Source organism: Rhinatrema bivittatum, chromosome 16 (assembly GCF_901001135.1).
Source record: "Rhinatrema bivittatum chromosome 16, aRhiBiv1.1, whole genome shotgun sequence".
NCBI lineage: Eukaryota > Metazoa > Chordata > Amphibia > Gymnophiona > Rhinatrematidae > Rhinatrema > Rhinatrema bivittatum.
The window spans coordinates 37,963,346-37,982,774 of NC_042630.1; the positions used below are offsets into that span (position 1 = coordinate 37,963,346).

The 19,429-nt window shown below is 46.1% G+C and overlaps 1 protein-coding gene across 1 annotated transcript in view; it reads right to left on the reverse strand.

Moving 5' to 3' along the window:
* The window catches only part of LOC115078194 (palmitoyltransferase ZDHHC3-like), a 34,613-nt gene that overhangs the window by 14,223 nt on the left and 961 nt on the right, over positions 1-19,429 (reverse strand). The window contains exons 2-3 of the mRNA XM_029580938.1: positions 13,036-13,124; positions 10,466-10,539 (exon numbers count right to left, since the gene is read on the reverse strand). Of these exons, the coding sequence (XP_029436798.1) occupies positions 10,466-10,539; positions 13,036-13,124 (163 nt within the window). The remainder of the gene's footprint in view (positions 1-10,465; positions 10,540-13,035; positions 13,125-19,429) is intronic.

Below are 19,429 nucleotides of genomic sequence, written 5' to 3' on the forward strand. Positions count from 1 at the left end.
CCGACTTCACTATATCACAGAGTGGTACAGTAACTGGACTACCCCAAAGCCTGGATCCTATTCTTTAGGTCAAGCTTTTAGGCTATGATATTGGAGTCCGCCACACCCTCATCTGTAGAATCTATGCACTGGAATGGATCTTGGGTCTTGTTCCTTCCTGATCAGCATCTTTGCCAGCTTATCCAAGAAACATAAGTAGCTGAGATCTTCCAGAAGAGAGAAATGCTGAGGTAAATCTGGAAGGCGATCTAAAGGAATCCACTTGGAATCTTCCTCCTATTCCTCCAGAGAGGAACGCTGAGCTATTACTCCAACAATGACGACGGCAATAGAGGAAGGGACTTCTGCTAATCCAAGGGTGAATCCTCTGATAGGAATGCAGAATGACTTGACCCTACTTCTTTTCCTCCTGATTCATGAAGGGACTTCCCTGAAGGAGGTGAATATACTACTTCAGGGAGGAAGGGCTTTATCCCACAGCTTGGAGACCCTAAGACAAACCATGGGCCTCTGGAGCAATTTGAGAAGCCCAACTAAGTGGAAAGATTTCCTCCATCTTGGGCAGGGGAGGCTCCAACCTCCCTCTCCGTCTTCAGGACTTGAGGTGGCAAAGAAATTCCTCTCTGGCTCCTAATACTGGGCTTCCACAAACTGAGAGACACTTTGTGCTGGAATTGTAGAAGAGACATCCTCTTCAAACTCAAAATGGCTCACCCTCTCTCAGGATTTCCCTCACTGGTGGTGCTGCATGGGAATTCAGAGGCTGCTCTAGTAAATTTAGAAGTGGCCAGTTCCGAGGCATTCCACCTGGGATGCCCTGATCTGGTCTGTGTCAGAGCCAGATAGAATGAATAACTTGGCACTATGGTATACTCTGCGCCATGAATGACAATGGCACCTGCACTGAGGATGGAGCTGCTTCACTGGGATCCCCCACATCGATTGTACTGGCTTCTTTGGTGCCTAGGAAGATGGCTCCAAAGGGGGTTCCTGCTGCCTCTTTAGCGTCTTCCTCTGCACCTCAGCTGGCACTCTAACCTTTTCCATCATGCTCAGCCTCTGACTTGTCACAGACCTGGGAACCGGAACCACGAGGGGGTGGGGGGAAGTTTTCCCAGGCTTGTAGGAAGGACGGGGGAAAATGAGTCCCTCAACTTCTTGCACTGAGTCCACTGATGCCTTGCTTGGAAAAAAAAAAAAACCTACGGCCCTGCTGCGCCACCTGATGATACCTTTCATAGGGCCTCCATCTTCCAGGCCTCAGGGATATCCTACCAGAACTGTAATGGTTGGGGGCATCGTGATCCAAGCCTAGGAAATGACAGCAAACAGCAAGGGCATCAGTAATGGACATCTGGCAGCCACAGAGAGAGACTTTAAAACTGCTGACCACAATCTTCTTGGACATGGCTCTTTCCATTTCTAATTTTCTTAATTGAAAAATTATTTTGCAGGGCTATCGAGGCAGTAGCAAAATCAAAGAACATGCAATGAGGGGTGGAGTCAAGATGGCGCCATAGACAGACGCGCTGTTCATACCTGTGCCGGCGTTTTCTCTTTTTTTATTGAAATATTTCCAATAATATGCCACCAAAGCGTAAGGGGAAAACCAGGAATTACCCCTCGATACCTGCACTTCCCTCCGGACAGAGGACTATCAAACAATGCGTCGAGAAACCGGCAACATTGGAATTAGGAGGTCCGGCTGTCGGGTCACAGGAAGGGGAATGTGACCCGACCTCGGAAGCAGTTTCCCTAAGTCCTTTGGATGATAGACTGCCTCCGGCAGCGCGCGGAACCTCAACGCCGCGATTGGGGCTGAGCCCCGAAGTGGGTGAGCAGCCTAGCCGATCTGAGGGGGCGGTGGCGATGGAAGTACCGGTGCAATCCTCCATGGACAACGGAGAGAGCCATTACGGAGATTCAGTTCTGGAGAGAGGAAGAGACCAGACTAATGGAGAAGGTGAGCAGTCTGTGATTTGCCCTCTTCCCCCCGAAGTGGTTTTGGCCATGCAAAGACCGGAGGTAGTGACTCTAGATTCATTATGGAATCTATCGCTTGCTACAGTAAAGGCTCTTGAGATTACCTCAGGGAAAATAAACACCATTTCTTCACAAATGGAAACATTGAATAAGAACTTTCAAGGATATAAATTAGAAACTGATGGGAAAATTCAAAATATAGAGACTGAGATTAATCAAATTAAACAAGTGCAGGCAACGATCATACAAGACTGTAACGGTATGAATAGGAAAATTGAAAATATAGAGAACAAATTGAGACATTTGAATCTGAGGCTACTTAACTTTCCCAGGGTGGCTGGAGAAATTCCCAGGATGACAATTAAAAGATATTTCTTCGAAGTATTGGAAATTCCCCCCGAGCAGACTCCACCCCTGGAAAAAGTATTCTTTTTACCAATTCGAGGTAGCCAGCAGACACAAGTGCCTCCTAATGCGTTAGAAAATTTAACTGCATTCTTAGAAACATCTACATATGAAGTTGTAGAAAGATCTACTCTTTTAATTTCCTGTTTCAATGAAAATGATCTGGGAATAATCATGCGTGCATACTTCAAAAAAATCAAAGCTGTGTTTCTGGGTTCAAATGTGAGAATATTCCCAGATTTAACGAAATCAACTCAAGCTAAAAGGAAAAATTTTCTTGCCTTAAAACAAGAAGTACTTGCAGTGGGAGCCTCATTTTATTTAAGGTTCCCCTGCAAATGTATTGTCAAGTTTGAAAGCAATAATTATATTTTTTTCCAACCTGAGCAACTCAGAAGCTTTATTGAAGCAAAGAAAACATCGCTGCATTAGGCAGTAGTTAATATCATCTATATAAGGAAAACCGGTTTAATGGTTGCCTTTTTCCTATAAAGTTATATATTGCTTGTAATCCCCTTTAATTTGCATGTACTCCACCTCCCACTATTAGGGGTCTAAAGGGTTAAGAATAATAATGTAAGATGTATAAATTACTATATGTAATTGTAAAAATGGAATTTCCTTAATTTTTTGGTTTCCTTTGTTCTTAACCATATTTCATGTCAAAGTGGATGCTTTGTAAGTTATGTTTAAAATTAATAAAGATTAAATTAAAAAAAAAAAAAAAGAACATGCAATGAGGCAAGAATTGGTCCAGCAAATCTTGAGAGAGAGAGAGCAAGAGAGCGAGAATATGACCACATGGTAGCTCAGATGAAGATGGACTGACTCACGAGGCTGCATGCGGGTGCAGGAACTCCAATGAATGCTCAGTACAACTTTTACCGAGCTCCGAGAGCTGGGTTCGTGTCTGCACAGTTTGGTGACAATTACCCGTGCCTCATGGTCGATTCATGCCTGCTTGTCAATGGAGAACAGCCACTGCCGAATGACGCCAGCTAACCGTACAACTGCTGCAACAAAACAAACACCCTGAGCTTTGTATTCTAGCTCACTAGGCAGTAAGTGCATGTGGGATTTTAACCCACTGCCCTGAACTGACCTAAACTAGGAGAGCAAATTTTACATGGCAACTTTTAAGAGCTGTGAGTCTCTAAGCCTTTCAAGTTTTGGTCTGTCTCCATCTGCTGGAAAGGAGGCTCAACCCACGGTCTGGACTGATCCGGGTACGTACATGGAACCAGGGCTTCCTAAGCCTGTACTGGTGAGCCCTCAGCCAGTAGGGTTTTCAGGATAGCCACAATAAATATATGAGATAAATTTGCCAATACTGTCTCTCCAATGTATATAAATCCCTCTCATGCTGGATATTTAGTTATTTAAAATGACTCATTATTCCATATCCTCTGATATTCTGGGCAGGATACATCCATGAAATTCAGACTAAGAATAATAAACCACTGCCACATAACATGACTGTTAAAACACTGAGAAACAAGAAGGTAAATCAAGGAGTTACTATCCTGAAAACCTGAGTTACCGGGTCAAGGGAGTTACCGGGTCAAGGCTGAGGAAGCCCTAACTCTGAGCACATTGGGAGCCCTGGGTGTGATCATTCCCGCTAGGAGGACAAGGGGGCAGAGCTTCGTTTAGCTCAACAGGGATCCAACTTTCTTTCAAGGAAACCCATAAGAGTTTTACACTGCACGCAATGAACCAGACTTAGGCTGAAGTCTATTCGCTAGTCATTTTCTCAAAATCTATTAAGAACAAGGAGGCCCCAGATCTCTCCGTGGAGGAACCAACCCACTAACATACAATACTGGCTGTCTTTAGGGGTGAAACCTGCAATGTGTGCAAAGAGAGAGAGATAAACGCACTTCTCTGTCATCGGCACCTTCGCTTCTTTTCCCATTTTAGTTCATCAGTGGATCAAGAACAGGGTCCCCAGCTGATCCCGAGTCACCTAGGACAGGCTGAGCCGACCCCGGTTTTATCCTCTTTGCCTGCACGTTATTTTGGCTTTCCTCCTAAGAAAAGCAGGGACTACCCCACCCTCCCTGAATGCAATAGGGTAACCCCCCAAGACTGGCTCAGTTTATGAACGTGAAGTCATTTGGTAATTGAAGTCAAAAGTGGGAAAAAAAAAAAAAAGGGAAGGGGAAACCTTTTGAATTCCAGCTGTCACTAGCTCTCAGACATATCCAAAGCAAGTCATTTCCAGCTCTGGCTACCCAAATCTAAAGGATTTAAAGCCACCAATAAACTGCTGGGAGATGCAACAGCAGTAAATATTTTTCAATATCTCAATCTTTTGCCAAATTGTGATGGAAAGCCACATGCTATAAATTTTGCTTCCCTGGGAAACTTCTGTCCTTGTGGCCTATGCCTTCTCTTTGCCAACACGACAGCCCTTCCCCCCAAACCCCATGTCCTGGCCTGCCGTCTCAGACTTGGAGCCACGATGATTCATGGGGGATTAATCAGATCCCTTCTTAATGAGCAATCAAAGGCTGCGTTGCATCTCTGATCACCCCCATGTGGTTTTTCTTCTGGCTTTTACGCGGCCTCTCTCCCAACGAGCGCAGGAAGTTACTGGAGACGGCGCCGCGCCGTGAGGATTTTTCACGGATCAGACCCGACTGTCGGGGATAGGGTTTTGGTCTATGAGGGTGGCGGGAAAAGGCAGTAACCGATTTCAGAGGTTTTGGGGTTGTTTTTTTTTTTTTTTAAAAACAGAAAATGAAAGAGCCTGTGAAAATTCTCATGAAACCTCATAAGCTGCGTCTCGGGAGGCTGTAAAGTAAACACAAACGTGATGCACTGCAGAGCCCTGCAGTAAAATGAAAAATGACAAAGAAATCCAAAATAATCTCTCACTTTCTAAAGGAAAATTGGTTCTTACCTGATAATTTCCGTTCCTGTAGTATCACGGATCAGTCCAGACTCCTGGGTTTTTGCCTCCCCTCCAGCAGATGGAGACAGAGACGTTTTAACAAACTCTGCCCTATATCCTAAGGTGCCACCTACAGTCAGTCAGTATTATCCAGTATCAAAGCAGAATGGTTCAAACCCAAACTATCTATCTACAAATCAGAATTATTTTTGTCTAAAGTGGCTCATGAAACCCCAGCTGGGAACAGAACCGGATGAACAACTTGAAACAATTGATCTTCAGATTCCAGCAAAATTAAACCAAATGCTAAACGAGCGGACTCTCCTTTGCATACAACGGGCGGGAGACACTGGACTGATCTGTGGTACTACAGGAATAAACATTATCAGGTAAGAACTAATTTTCCTTTCCCTGTACATACCCGGATCAGTCCAGACTCCTGGGATGTACCAGAGCTGACTTACCTAGGGTTGGGACCTGGAGAGGCCCGCTCGGAGCACTGCTTCTCCAAATCCCCCGGAATCCGAAGCCTGGGCATTCAGCCTGTAATGACTCGCAAAGGTGTGTAAAGACTTCCATGTCGCCGCCCTGCAAATCTTCTGTGGAGAGACTTGTTGACATTCTGCCCATGATGCAGCCTGTGAACGGGTAGAATGAGCACAAAGTCCAACCGGTACCGCTTTACCACGCAGTAAATAAGCTGAACTTATAGCCTTTTTCAACCAGCGAGCTATTGTAGTCTTAGATGCCATATTACCTCTTTTTGGACCACTCCACAAAACAAAGAGATGCTCTGATGCACGGGAGGAATTCGTCACCTCCAAATAACGCAGCAAAGCCCTGCGAACATCCAATTTCCGTAAGTCCCTAGAAATTGGATCAGTCCGGTCCAAATCTGGAAAAGACGAAAGTTCCACTGACTGATTCAAGTGAAATGCGGAAACTACTTTCGGAAGAAAGGAAGGAACCGTCCGTAAGGAGACCCCCGAATCCGAAATCCTTAAGAAAGGCTCTCTGCAAGACAACACCTGTAGTTCTGACACCTGACGGGCAGAAGAAATAGCTACCAGAAATATCATTTTAACGTGAGATCCTTCAACGTCACTCTTTTTAGAGGCTCAAAAGGCGGAGCACACAAAGCTGTGAGGACTAAATTCAGACTCCAAGGAGGACACGGATGTCGGACCAGAGCTGTAAGTGCTTCGCTTCTCGAAGAAAACGAACCATATCCGGATGCATCGCAAATGCTTTTCCCTGAATTGTACCTCGTAGACAACCAAGCGCTGCTACCTGCACCCTGAGTGAACTACAGGATAACCCTTTAGAGAGTCCGGCTTGGAGAAAACACAAAATGTCTGACATAGACGCTCGAGTTGGAGCCACATCGCGCTCTACATACCATGCTTCAAAAACGTTCCACACCCGGACATACCCCAGGGAAGTAGATGGTTTGCGGGATCTTAAAAGGGTGGCCACCACCGCATCCGAATATCCCTTGCCTCTCAAAAGCCAAGCCGCTAGACAAAAGCGATCCACCTCTTCCAAACAGACAGGACCCTGATGCAGAAGAGCCGGGAAACCCCGAAACCAAAGGGATTCTGCCGCGGATAGATTGAGCAGATCCGCAAACCAAGGACATCTCGGCCACTCTGGAGCTCCTAGAATCACCTCCGCCGGATGGAGCTCTATTCGCCAGATCACTTTGCCTATCAGAGGCCAAGGAGGAAACACATACAATAAGATGTTTGTTGGCCAGGGAAGAACTAGAGCATCTACTCCTTCGGCTCCTGTTTTTCTGTGGCGACCGAGGAAGCGAGGGCCTTGGCATTCTTGAACGTTGCCATTAGATCCATGCAGGGTGTGCCCCACGTGTCGCATATGAGCTGGAAGGCCTCGTCGGACAACTCCCATTCCCCAGGATCGAGACGGTGACGACTGAGAAAGTCTGCCTGAACGTTGTCGACGCCGGCTATGTGGGATGCCACAATGCTGATGAGGTGCTGTTCCGCCCAGTGTATCAACTGTTGAGCTTCCACTGCCACCGGTCGGCTTTTGGTTCCCCCTTGGCGACTGATATAGGCCACCATGGTTGCATTGTCCGACAACACCCTGACCGACTTCCCCTGGAGAAGTGAAAGGAAAGCTTGTAAGGCTAGACACACTACGCTGGTCTCCAAACGACTGATCGACCATTGAGAATTCTCCTGGGACCACTGGCCCTGTACAGACGCCCCAGACAAACTGCTCCCCTGCCCGAGAGACTGGCATCTGTGGTAAGCACTGTCCACTCGAGCACTAACCAAGGGAACTCTGCATTCCAGATTGTCGGAGATGAGCCACCAGTCCAGATGGAGCATGCAGAATCCGTAAGAGGAAGGGGCAGATGAAATTGCTCGGAGACTGGATTCCACCGGGAAAGCAACACTGATTGTAATGGACGCATATGGGTGAAAGCCTATGGCACTAACTCCAGAGTGGACGTCATCGATCCTAGGACTCTCAAGTAATCCCGGACTCTGGGAGTATGCTTGGACAGCAAGTCTCGGATCTGACCCTGTAGCTTGCCCATGCGCTCCGTGGTGAGGAAGACTCTCCCTCGCTGCGTGTTGAACAGGGCTCCCAGACATTCCAAGGACTGAGAGAGAATCAGACTGCAAGGTTGACCATCCAACTGAGTGACCTCAAGAGTGCAGTACCCTGTGTATTGCTGACTGGCAAAGTACCTCTTACTTGGCCCGAATCAGCCAGTCATCTAGGTAGAGATGCACCAACGATCCTTCCCTCCGAAGTTGCGCTGCTACCACTACCATTACCTTGGTGAAAGTTCTGGGTGCGGTGGCAAGCCCGAACGGCAGGGTTCAGAACTGATAGTGATGTCCCAAGATGAAAAACCTCAGGAACTTCTGGTAGGTGGCCCTGATGCCGATATGCAGATATGCCTCAGTGAGGTCCAGAGATGCCAGAAACTCCCCCTTCCTCACTGAGGCGATGACGGACCGCAGGGTCTCCATTCGGAAACGAGGCACTAGAAGACATCTGTTGACCCTTTTTAAATCTAAAATAGGTCGGAAAGTGCCTTCTTTTTTGGGGACCACAAAGTAAATTGAATAGTGGCCCCTTCTCTGTTCTGAAGGCCAAACCCGATGTTATGGCTCCCAGCTCTAGCAGGTGTTGTAGTGTACCGAGAACCTCCTCTCGTTTCTCCTGGTACACGCATGGAGAGACCAGAAACTTGTCACAAGGGCGCCGTACAAAATCTAAGGTGTAACCTTGACTTATTACTGTGAGGACCTACTGGTCCGACGTCAATTTGGTCCATTCCTCATAAAAGAATGATAGTCTGCCCCCCACTACTGGAACCGAGGAATGGACTGACTCCATTTCATTGCAATGACTTAACTCCAGGGGCAGACTGGGAGTTACTGGTCCTACCGAAACATCTGCCTTGAAAGGACTGGGACCACGACTGTTGTCTGCTCGAACCTTGCCGAAATGAGGAACCAGTAGATCGAGACGTTCAGAACCTCTTATTCCCCCTGAAAGCGAGACAGAGTTGCAAAGGAGCCCCTCGACTTGGGCCGGTCCTCTGGCAATCTATGAACCTTATTTTCGCCCAGGGATTCAATCATGTCCTCCAAGTCTTTTCCAAAAAGCACCTTTCCTTTAAAAGGCAACGAGCCGAGCTGACCTTTGCAAGAAACATCTGCAGAGCATTTCCGTAACCACAGAAGCCTGTGCACAGAGACAGGGAGAGTCGGCGCGCCAAGTCCAACAAACTTTTTTTTTGTTTTAAATAAAGAACTTGCCCGATTGCTGTCCTTGGTTCTGGTCCTGCTGGGGTAAGTGAGCCGGGCTCCCCGGTATCACCCCAGGGCTGCTTGAGCTTGGCTACAGGGCCCTCGACCCTTACCAGGAGCTGCCTCTAAACACCAGGAGGGATGGTCCCCTCAGGACCTAACAACCTCTTGGGAGGCTGTCGACAACTTCCTTGTCCTTGACTTCTTTGATTCTATTTTTTTTAAACCTAATTAGAATTTAGGAATACAAACCCTTAACCTTCCTAAATCTTTTATCCTGTCTTTTTTTTTTAATCGGGTAATCAGAACAGACTGTAGGTTTTGCACCTCCACCATCTGCTGGAGACAGAGAAATACTGATGGACTGTAGGTGGCACCTCAGGATATAAGGCAGAGTTTGTTAAAACGTCTCTGTCTCCATCTGCTGGAGGGGAGGCAAAACCCAGGAGTCTGGACTGATCCGGGTACATATAGGGAATGACAATGTGGCACCTCATAGAGATGTCTCTTACAGATGGTTGAGTCAAAGCAGTCCTAGCGGGGGCTCATCACATCATCTTGCCTAGATCTTGGCTGCCTCTTTTGGTCTTATTCCTGTGTCTCCCCCTTTCTGTATAGGGTTATGAAAGCAAATGCTTTGAATCCTCATAAGCTTGATGTGTGTCTGTCCTCTGTCAAAATATGCCATGGTGGCATGGGCAAGCTATGCAAGTGCCAAATCTCTGTGTGCCACCCCTCCTCTGCTACTGATGTTTCTGCACCACTGCCACTGCTCTACAACTCTCCCACTCCAAGGCGAGCATCCACGCTGCCACCTCTGTGTCTACCTCCCATCTGGTGCATCTAACCCTCTTTTCTTCTCTCCACCTTGTGCCACTGCCTCCTTCCTGCACTAGGTTACTTCTGTTGGCTGTTTGGTACAAGCGGCTTCCAATAGCCTGTAAGTACTACAGCTTCTCTGCGAGTGCCAGTCCGCAACCACAGGCCCTGCTAGCGAAAAGCCCTTCTCTATGCACTCGGGCAGTGCAAGGAGAAAACACTGAGGTCTTTGTGCAGCTGATGTGCATCAGAGAGTTAGCTGTCATTCCACAGCGATTATCCCGCTCCCTGAAGCTGGCGGCAGAAAGAACACATCCTGAGCTTTCCGATCTACGGTCGCCAAAGTGCCTAAAAAGAGAGCCTGACCCATAAACTGGGGAGAACTGAGTGGGAAGTCACAGAGACTTGGTTTTACACAGCAGCATTCTCTGCTATGGAGAGAGAGATTGATAGCAGTGCAATCCTGAATGGGAACACGTGGGAAAGGAGTTTTCTATCAACTTCTTAAGTTTGCTGAGCGTCTTTCCTGTGCCCAGATCTGTTGAAGCAGGAGGGAGAGCCTCACCCGGTCATTCTTGCGCTGTGTACCACTTCTCAGGTCCGAGAAGTCGATGGCAGTGTCAGGAAGGGGGACCATGCCTGCGAGAATAAAACGGACACATGTCAAACTCCGGGCAGCAACTGAGGCTCTTTATGGTTTCGGGGAATACAAGCCCTGTAAGTCCATACAATCTACTACCGCACCCCCTAAGCTAACGTGCAGTATATAACATACAAATTACAGCTCTTCACATTCTGGGCTAAGAGGTAGATTTTAAAAAGCTGCGTGCACAAAAAAAAAAAAGACCACTTGCGAGCGTGCGAGCGTGCGTAAAATAGCAATGCACGGGTAAACTGCATTTTAAAATCCACAACACAAGTATGCGCAAGTAAATTTGCGCATAGAAAAAAGGGGCAGACAAGGGGCCAACACATATGCATGTAAGTTGCTACTTTAAAACCTGCCAACATGACGCGCATCGGTCTTTTACTTGTGTATATTCACTCTCGCTCAATATCAGATGCAGTGACTGTTAACATCTTGAAAGTGAAAAGGAATGACTGGGTGAGGGGTCTGGGCGGCATGGGGGGAGAATTCAGGCTGAAGAGCCAGGAGAGACTTCACGAGCCGCAGACAGGCAGGGCAAGCTGGGGGAGTAATTGGTAAAACTGGTAGTTTCCTTCTTGCATATTACAAAATTTGAGGAAGTGCAAGCGTAAAAGCCGACATTTGCTAAGAATACTATGCAAGTGATTAAAATCAGGTGCACAAATATGCGAGTGGTGCTGATCTGTGCCACTTACCCAGGGTCAAAGTTTATCTGGATAAGTGGCACCTTGCTGCTAGTTATCTGGCTAAGTAAGATCGGTGCGTAAGTGTTAACAGTACTTATCCGGCTATGTTTAGCATTACATGCCGCAAATGTTTTATACACACAAATATGTTACTGGGTAGAGTTGCACGTATTTTATATCTTATGTGTGCACAATATAAAATACATGCGCGAGCATGTGTCCACATATCCACGTATGTGGGCATGCTCGCACTTGTTTTTTTAAAGTCACCCTCCCTATGTACAAACGTGATGACAGAATTAAAGTAAGAAATCATGAAAAATATTAAGAAAAACAAATAGTAACTGCACACACAACTAAGACAGCTTGCTACATATTTCCTGGACTGTTCTGTCCCCGAGTCTCTCCAGTCTTCCAGAACCTTAAGAACATGCCATACTGGGTCAGACCAAGGGTCCATCAAGCCCAGGATCCTGTTTCCAACAGTGGCCAATCCAGGCCATAAGAACCTGGCAAGTACCCAAAAACTAAGTCTATTCCATGTTACTGATGCCAGTAATAGCAGTGGCTATTTTCTAAGTCAACTTGATTATTAGCAGGTAATGGACTTCTCCTCCAAGAACTTATCCAAATCTTTTTTAAACCCAGCTACACTAACTGCACTAACCACATCCTCTGGCAACAAATTCCAGAGCTTAATTGTGCGTTGAGTGAAAAAGAACTTTCCCCAATTTGTTTTAAATGTGCTACTTGCTAACTTCATGGAATGCCCCCTAGTCCTTCTATTATTCGAAAGTGTAAATAACCGATTCACATCTACCCATTATAGATCTCTCACGATTTTAAAGACCTCTATCATATCCCTCCTCAGCAGTCTCTTCTCCAAGATGAACAGCCCTAAACTCTTTAGCCTTTTCTCATAGGGGAGCTGTTCCATCCCCTTTCTCATTTGGTTGCCCTTTCTCTGTACCTTCTCCACTGCAACTACATCATACCTCCCCCTATCTCTTCTTTCCTCCAGGATGTACATGTTTATTTAGCCATTTTATATACCGTCATTCCAAGAAAAGATCTTTATCCCCATGTGCTTTAGAACAGAGACCACTGACCATTTAGTAGCCACTCTCTGGACCAATGCCATCCTGTTTATATCCCTTTGAAGGTGTAGCCTCCAGAATTGTGCACAGTATTCCCAGTGAGGTCTCACCAGGACCTATACAGGGGCAATATCACCTCCTTTTATCTGCTGATCATTCCTCTCCCTGTGCAGCCAAGCATCTTTCTGGCTTTTATTATCACTTTATACATCTGTTTGGCCACCTTAAGATCATGAGATACAATCACCCCCAGATCCTGCTCTTCCTTTGTGCTTAGAAGAATTTCACCTTCAATGTTGTACCTTGCCCTTGGGGTTTTGCAGTCCAAATGCATTGGTTCTGCATTTTTTAACATTAAATCTTAGTTGCCAGTCTCTAGACTATTCCTCGAGCTTCACTAGATCCTGTCTCATGTTTTTCACACCTTCCTGGCTGTCTACCCTGCTGCAAATTTTGGTATCATTGGCAAAATGTTGAAAAGAACCGGTCCCAGGACTGATCCCTGAGGCACAGCAGCACCCTGTATCTGCTTACTGCAATGGGTTTAACCCGTATAGTGCCAGACATGGACTGAAACATTAACAGCTACGCTTACAGATAACCAAACTGCATTTCCCCCCCACTCACAGCTAGACAAGAGGCAGGCTGAATATTACGAGCTAAGGAGTGTGTCATGTGTACCAACGTAAGAGGAGCTACTTACCTGGGTCAGAAAAGACAGCCCTCGTATGGCAAGCCAGAAGCATGAAGACAATGAGGTTAAAGAGAACAGCATGGAATGGACACCAGACACTGGAAGAGAGGATATACAAAACAGCCCATCAGTGCAATCCCACACTTGCAGCCCGTCTCCAGGTCTCTCAGCAATACCAGGGTCAGTCCTGGTCTTTCAAATTCCATTTTAAGAGAATGAAGAGAGCCCGATTTATCTAGGGTTTGTGTCTCAAGGGAAAATCTTTAACAAACATGCACTTGGGACAGGTTCAGCATGAAAGGTTTTCAAAAAGGCGTTGAAAAAAAGGGCGGACTCTGCTGTTCCTGACATGTGCTCTTAGCTCTGCCCAACAGGAGATCTGACTCTGTCAGAGCTTGTCTGTTGGGCCATCCCCATAGCTCAGTGGCAAGCACTATGCATTGCCAATCCAAAGACCTGGGTTTGATTCATGGGCCAGGCTTCTGCTACCTGGGTCAGTTGTTAGAGCCTTTGGGAGGAAAGGAGTCCTGCCCGTTGCTCAATGGCGATACCTAGTGGTTGGATGAAGGGACCACAGCTGCAGGATTCAGCACAAAACTGGTGCCACGCTGGCTCAGACCAATGGTCCACTGAGCCCAGCGTCCTGTCTCCAACGGTGGTCAGTCTGTGTTCCTTGAAGTATCCCATATCACCTCCCTGCTGTTCATTCCTTGATTCACCTGCCTAGCTAATAAGCATTAATGTCTTCCAGAAACTTGTCCAAATCTTTTTTAAGCCCAGCTACGCTATTAAGCCAGATCACATCATGCAGCAACAGAGGCAGTCCTATGTGACTACCAAGACTGCTGCTGAAATAGCTGGGCTAGCTAAGCAAGGAGGAGAGCTACAAAATAAGAGAAAAATCTTGGGTAGTTGCAGATCAAGTCTCTTGGCGCCATAGCCCAAAACAGGCTGGCTCCAGTTGAGATGAAAGCCCCAAGGAACAAAAGGACACTGCCGGACACAACGTAATGAAGTTTTTAAAAGAGCTGTATCTGTTGTTGAACTGAGCTGGATCCCACCTACTGTCCCCACAGGCCATCACTAGCCACTCATGAGTGGTAAGAATCACTCATGTGCAATGCCAGGAAGTTCCAGGTCATCCAAGACCATCGGAATGACAACTTCCCAGCAATTTCACTCACTCCGTTCTACCCAACAGAGGAGTGGGAAAATACTGAAGATTCCCATTCCTAATTAGTTAAATCCATTTCAGCTTTCATGGCATACAACTGGGCACATCTGGGTTTCATTACCAGATCGGGCGTGTCTAGGGAGCTTAATAGAAAAAGATGGAATGGTTTTGACTCAGTGGTTCTCATGGATGCAAGTATCTTTCAAGCACATTCATTGTGGATATCCAGAAAACCCAGACTGGCTTGGCTGTCTCTTGAGGACTGGGTTGAGAACCACTGGTTTAACAATTACACAGTGGGAGTCTTAAAATATTCCTTGCGCAGCAGTGGAAGGACAAAGGCTGCAGGGATCTCAAAGACTCCACAACTGTGGGCCTGCAACCACTATAGTCAGAGTACCACAGCTTGGGTTTTCCGGATATCGACTATAAATATGCACGAGATCTATCGGCATACAACTGGTTCATTTTGTTTGCCTCGAAAATCCGAATCTACTTAGGGCCGAAGAGGACCAGGGCAAAGAAGCAGTGTTGTATTTTCTGACTGGGGGAGTGGGTCCTGTACGTTTGTGAGATTGGACTAGTAGGGTAAGGTTTACCATTTTCAAGGAGAATGAATGCCCTCTGCTGGAAGCAGCATCGGAAATCTCCATAAAAATAAATAAATAAAAGACAAACAAACCATGCTTTAGGGTGGTGGCACAACTTTGGCCCTGGAAGATGGCAAAGAGTTCTGGTTTTCTGATCACCCTGCCATGCACATTAAGTTTGGTTCTGAGCCCAAAGGCGTGAAGCTAGATTTTATATAAACCTTACTTGGGAAGCTAAAGGAATTCCAGGGGAAGGAAATTTTATTTGAGGAATCTGAAGAAAGATTTGGTGGCATAAAGATGGAAACTAGTTAACTGCCTATTGAACCGGATCAGAGCAAGCATAGCTGCCAACTGACCCCATTTCCTCCATTCCTAGTTTTTGAACTTGCATCACAGAGCATTGGGGGATTTACAGTCCCTATAAAAACCGGGGCTATTAACTTGCCCTATTACATTGGGCAAGTTAATAGCCCCGGTTTTTCCTTTTCAATCATTTGTACTCTTGCAATGTTCCATGTAACGCTCTTTTGCATTGTTGTGTTCATTGTAAACCGGTCTGATTTGTAATTTTTACAAGAAGGTCAGTATATAAAAATCCAAAATAAATAAAATAAATTTTAAATAAATATTGCTACTCTCCGAGATCAGCCACTATAGGTACCAGAATGCAACAGGATAGGGGGTCGGTCACTTGGTAGCTCTGGAACAAGGGTATTAGCTCCCATTCTCAAAGATCCACGCTGAATATTCAGTAAATACATTTGCATACATTTTAACAGATTAATATGCAAATGTTCATTCCCTCAAGGATCCTGAAAGAATCCAAATGAATAATGCTGGAGTTGAATCATGACATTTTGACAATGAAAATGTTGACATTTTTGGTCAGAAATAAGATTTCACCTTCTAAAGGGAAAGCATTGGCAAACCCTGACATGTTGCCAAATGGGTCTGGGCCATACAAGGCAGATAATTCGGGTGGGATTCAGCAATCACGTTACTGAACTGACATATTTCACGTGCTCTCAGTCACATTCCACTTCTCATCCTTTTGGCTTAGATCAAGTGAGAGGAACCTCCAGTCCTCGAGGGCTACACAGGGTATTCCTATAAATATGCATGACACAGATTTGCCTATAACTGAGGCAGTGTGCATGTCAATCTCTCTCATGCATTTTCATTAGGGCTAGCATTGTGCCCCAGTTCACATTTATGACCTCCCATCAACACAGGTACACCCAGTGCAAAAGATAGGGTATTCCCCCCACCCCCGATCTTGCTACTGGACTGCTCCCTTGCATCTTTTTGCTTGCAGTTATAAAAATGTAAGTCATTCATATTCTTGTGGTATATTTTTGCATACTCAGTTGGCTAACAACCTATAATTGACTTATCAAGCCTGGCTCAACCTATATCTGCTAATCCAGAGCTTCCCCGATCTGTTCTGGCATCTTCACAGATCTAGTTTTCAAGCTATAAGAACATAAGTACATAAGAAATTGCCAAGCTGGGTCAGACCAAGGGTCCATCAAGTCCAGCATCCTGTTTCCAACAGAGGCCAAACCAGGCCTCAAGAACCTGGCAATTACCCAAACACCAAGAAGATCCCATGCTACTGATGCAATTAATAGCAGTGGCTATTCCCTAAGTAAACTTGATTAATAAGCTATCCGAAATGAATATTTCAAGAAATAAATCTGCAAATACTAGACCTCTGATTTATGCAAATTGATCTCATGCATAATTTTAAAACCGGCCTGGGTCAGACTAGGTTGGGGAGTTGCTATACTAAGACCCATCCACCCATGTAGTCATATCATAATGCATTCTATAGGACAGCTGAAATTGGGATCTGAGTGGTCACAAAAGCACAGATACCACTCCATCTCCAGATAAGTCTTAGGGAGGTCTCAGAAAAAGAACCCGGGCCTTGAGAGTCTCACCCTGCTAGTCTGGTTTGCAGGGCATCTGCCATTAATTTACATGGCGATCTATTTGCATATTGGTCCATGCCCAACCATATTATGTATGCTCATCATTGTGGATAACCTCACATCATTTCAGATTAACTTTATGGACATATCTTTTTACATGTGCATACCTGGGAATTTTTGAGCTGTGGTCCCCCTGAGATTGCTGTTGATTAGCAGAAGGTGGGAGAGGGGGAAGAATGGAATAATATGTATCAGCTTTCTCTTTTTCATCACCCACCATCCGACTAATCTACACTTTAGCTTTATCCCACCCATCACCATCACCTGTTCCCCCTCCCGAGATGACCCAGCATACTTCCCCTTCATCTCTTCCTCACCCAGGCACTCTTTGCTCCCTCCCTCTATAAATCACAGCTCCATGACTTATGCATCCTTATTCGACCCTTATCTGAATGTTTCCCAAGTCCTGGAATCACAGCTGCAGACTTAGTTTTGTGTGTATTGCAGCCCCTCTCCAGTTTCTCCCCACATGCTGCTTACAGTGTCTGCCCCAGGGTGACTGTTCTCTGCAGGCTTACTGAGGAAGTGGCGTAACTGAGCAGGCCCCGAGGTTTCTAGTGTTTCCCCTGAGACCCTGCAACTGATGCAAATTTCCAGAGTCTCAGGGAGAAATCCTGAGAGCTCCCAGGTGTGTACATGTGTTACATAGAAACATAGAAACATAGAAATGACGGCAGAAGAAGACCAACCGGTCCATCCAGTCTGCCCAGCAAGCTTCACACATTTGTTCTCATACTTAACTGTTTCTCTTGGCTCTTAGTAACCTTATGTTCTAATTCCCTTTTCACCCCCACCATTAATGTAGAGAGCAGTGCTGGAGCTGCTTCCAAGTGAAATATTAAGTTTGATTAGTTGGGTAAGCGGCAGCATAGCTCTCTGCCATGAAGCAGAGGGCAATGCTGGAAATGTGTGAAGTATCAGTTTTCTTTTCCCCTGTCATTGAAGCAAGGAGTCATGCCGGACATGCACCGAAAGTGAAGAATGCCTTGAAAGTCACATTAACTATCATCAAATATTGAAAAGCCTAATAATTGGTAATACCTATAAGCCCATGAACCCATCCCTGTTTTTTTTTCTTTTTTTCTTTTCTTTTTTTAATTGGGAGATGGATGCCCTTCATCCTTCTACTCTGTGAAGGTGGACACCTACCACCGGCCACTGGCATCCCGCTCCGTTAATGCCTCTGTGGCTACTGCCGCTCCATGCAGTGTTTTACTACCTGCTCTTTATATGCGTCCTCTAGAACTGATGGATCCCATCCCTGGGTTTTTTTATTATTTATTTAATTGGGAGATGACAGCCCTCCATCCTTCCGCTCCGTGAAGGTGGACACCTACCACTGGCCACTGGCATCCCGCTCCGTGAATGCCTCTGTGGCTACTGCCGCTCCGTGCAGTATTTTACTACCTGCTCTTTATATGTGTCCTCTAGACCTGATGGATCCCATCCCTGTTTTGTTTTTTGTTTTTGTTTTTTATTTAATTGGGAGATGACAGCCCTACATCCTTCCGCTCCATGAAGGTGGACACCTACCACTGGCCACTGGCATCCCGCTCCGTGAATGCCTCTGTGGCTACTGCCGCTCCGTGCAGTATTTTACTACCTGCTCTTTATATGCGTCCTCTGGACCTGATGGATCCACAATATTTATCCCATGCCCCTTTGAAGTGCTTCACAGTTTTGGACTTCACCACTTCCTCCGGAAGGGCATTCCAGGCATCCACCACTCTCTCCGTGAAGAAATTCTTCCTGACATTGGTTCTTAGTCTTCCTCCTTGGAGCCTCAGCTCGTGACCTCTGGTTCTGCTGATTTTTTTCTGTTGGAAAAGGTTTGTCATTGTCTTTGGATCGTTAAAGTTTTTCAAGTATCTGAAAGTTTGAATCATATCACCCCTGCTCCTCCTTTCCTCCAGGGTGTACATATTTAGATTCTTCAATCTCTCCTCGTATGTCAACCGATGAAGACCCTCCACCTTCCTGGTCGCCCTTCTCTGTACCGCCTCCAACTTGTCCTTGTCTCTTTGTAGATACGGTCTCCAGAACTGAACACAGTACTCCAGGTGAGGCCTCACCAAGGACCTGTACAAGGGGATTATCACTTCCCTTTTCTTACTCGATATTCCTCTCTCTATGCATCCCAGCATTCTTCTGGCTTTTGCAATCGCCTTGTCGCATTGTTTCGCCGACTTCATATCATTAGACACTATCACCCCAAGGTCTCTCTCCTGCTCCGTGCACATCAGCCTTTCCCCCCCCATCGAATACAGTTCATTCGGATTTCCACTCCCCAAATGCATGACTTTGCACTTCTTGGCATTGAATTTCAGCTGCCATATCTTCGACCACTCTTCCAGCTTCCTTAAATCCCGTCTCATTCTCTCCACTCCTTCCGGCGTGTCCACTCTGTTGCAGATCTTAGTGTCGTCCGCAAAAAGACAAACCTTACCTTCTATCCCGTCCGCAATGTCGCTCACAAAGATATTGAACAGGACTGTGTTATCTTTGTCGCTCACAAAGATATTGAACAGGACTGTGTTGTCACAGTCGGGACCGTCATGTTCCGTTTTTATTTTATTTTGCCTGGGATCATAAAAGTAGTTGAGGAAAAATGCAATTTCCCACTGATTTTCCTCCTGCGGGTC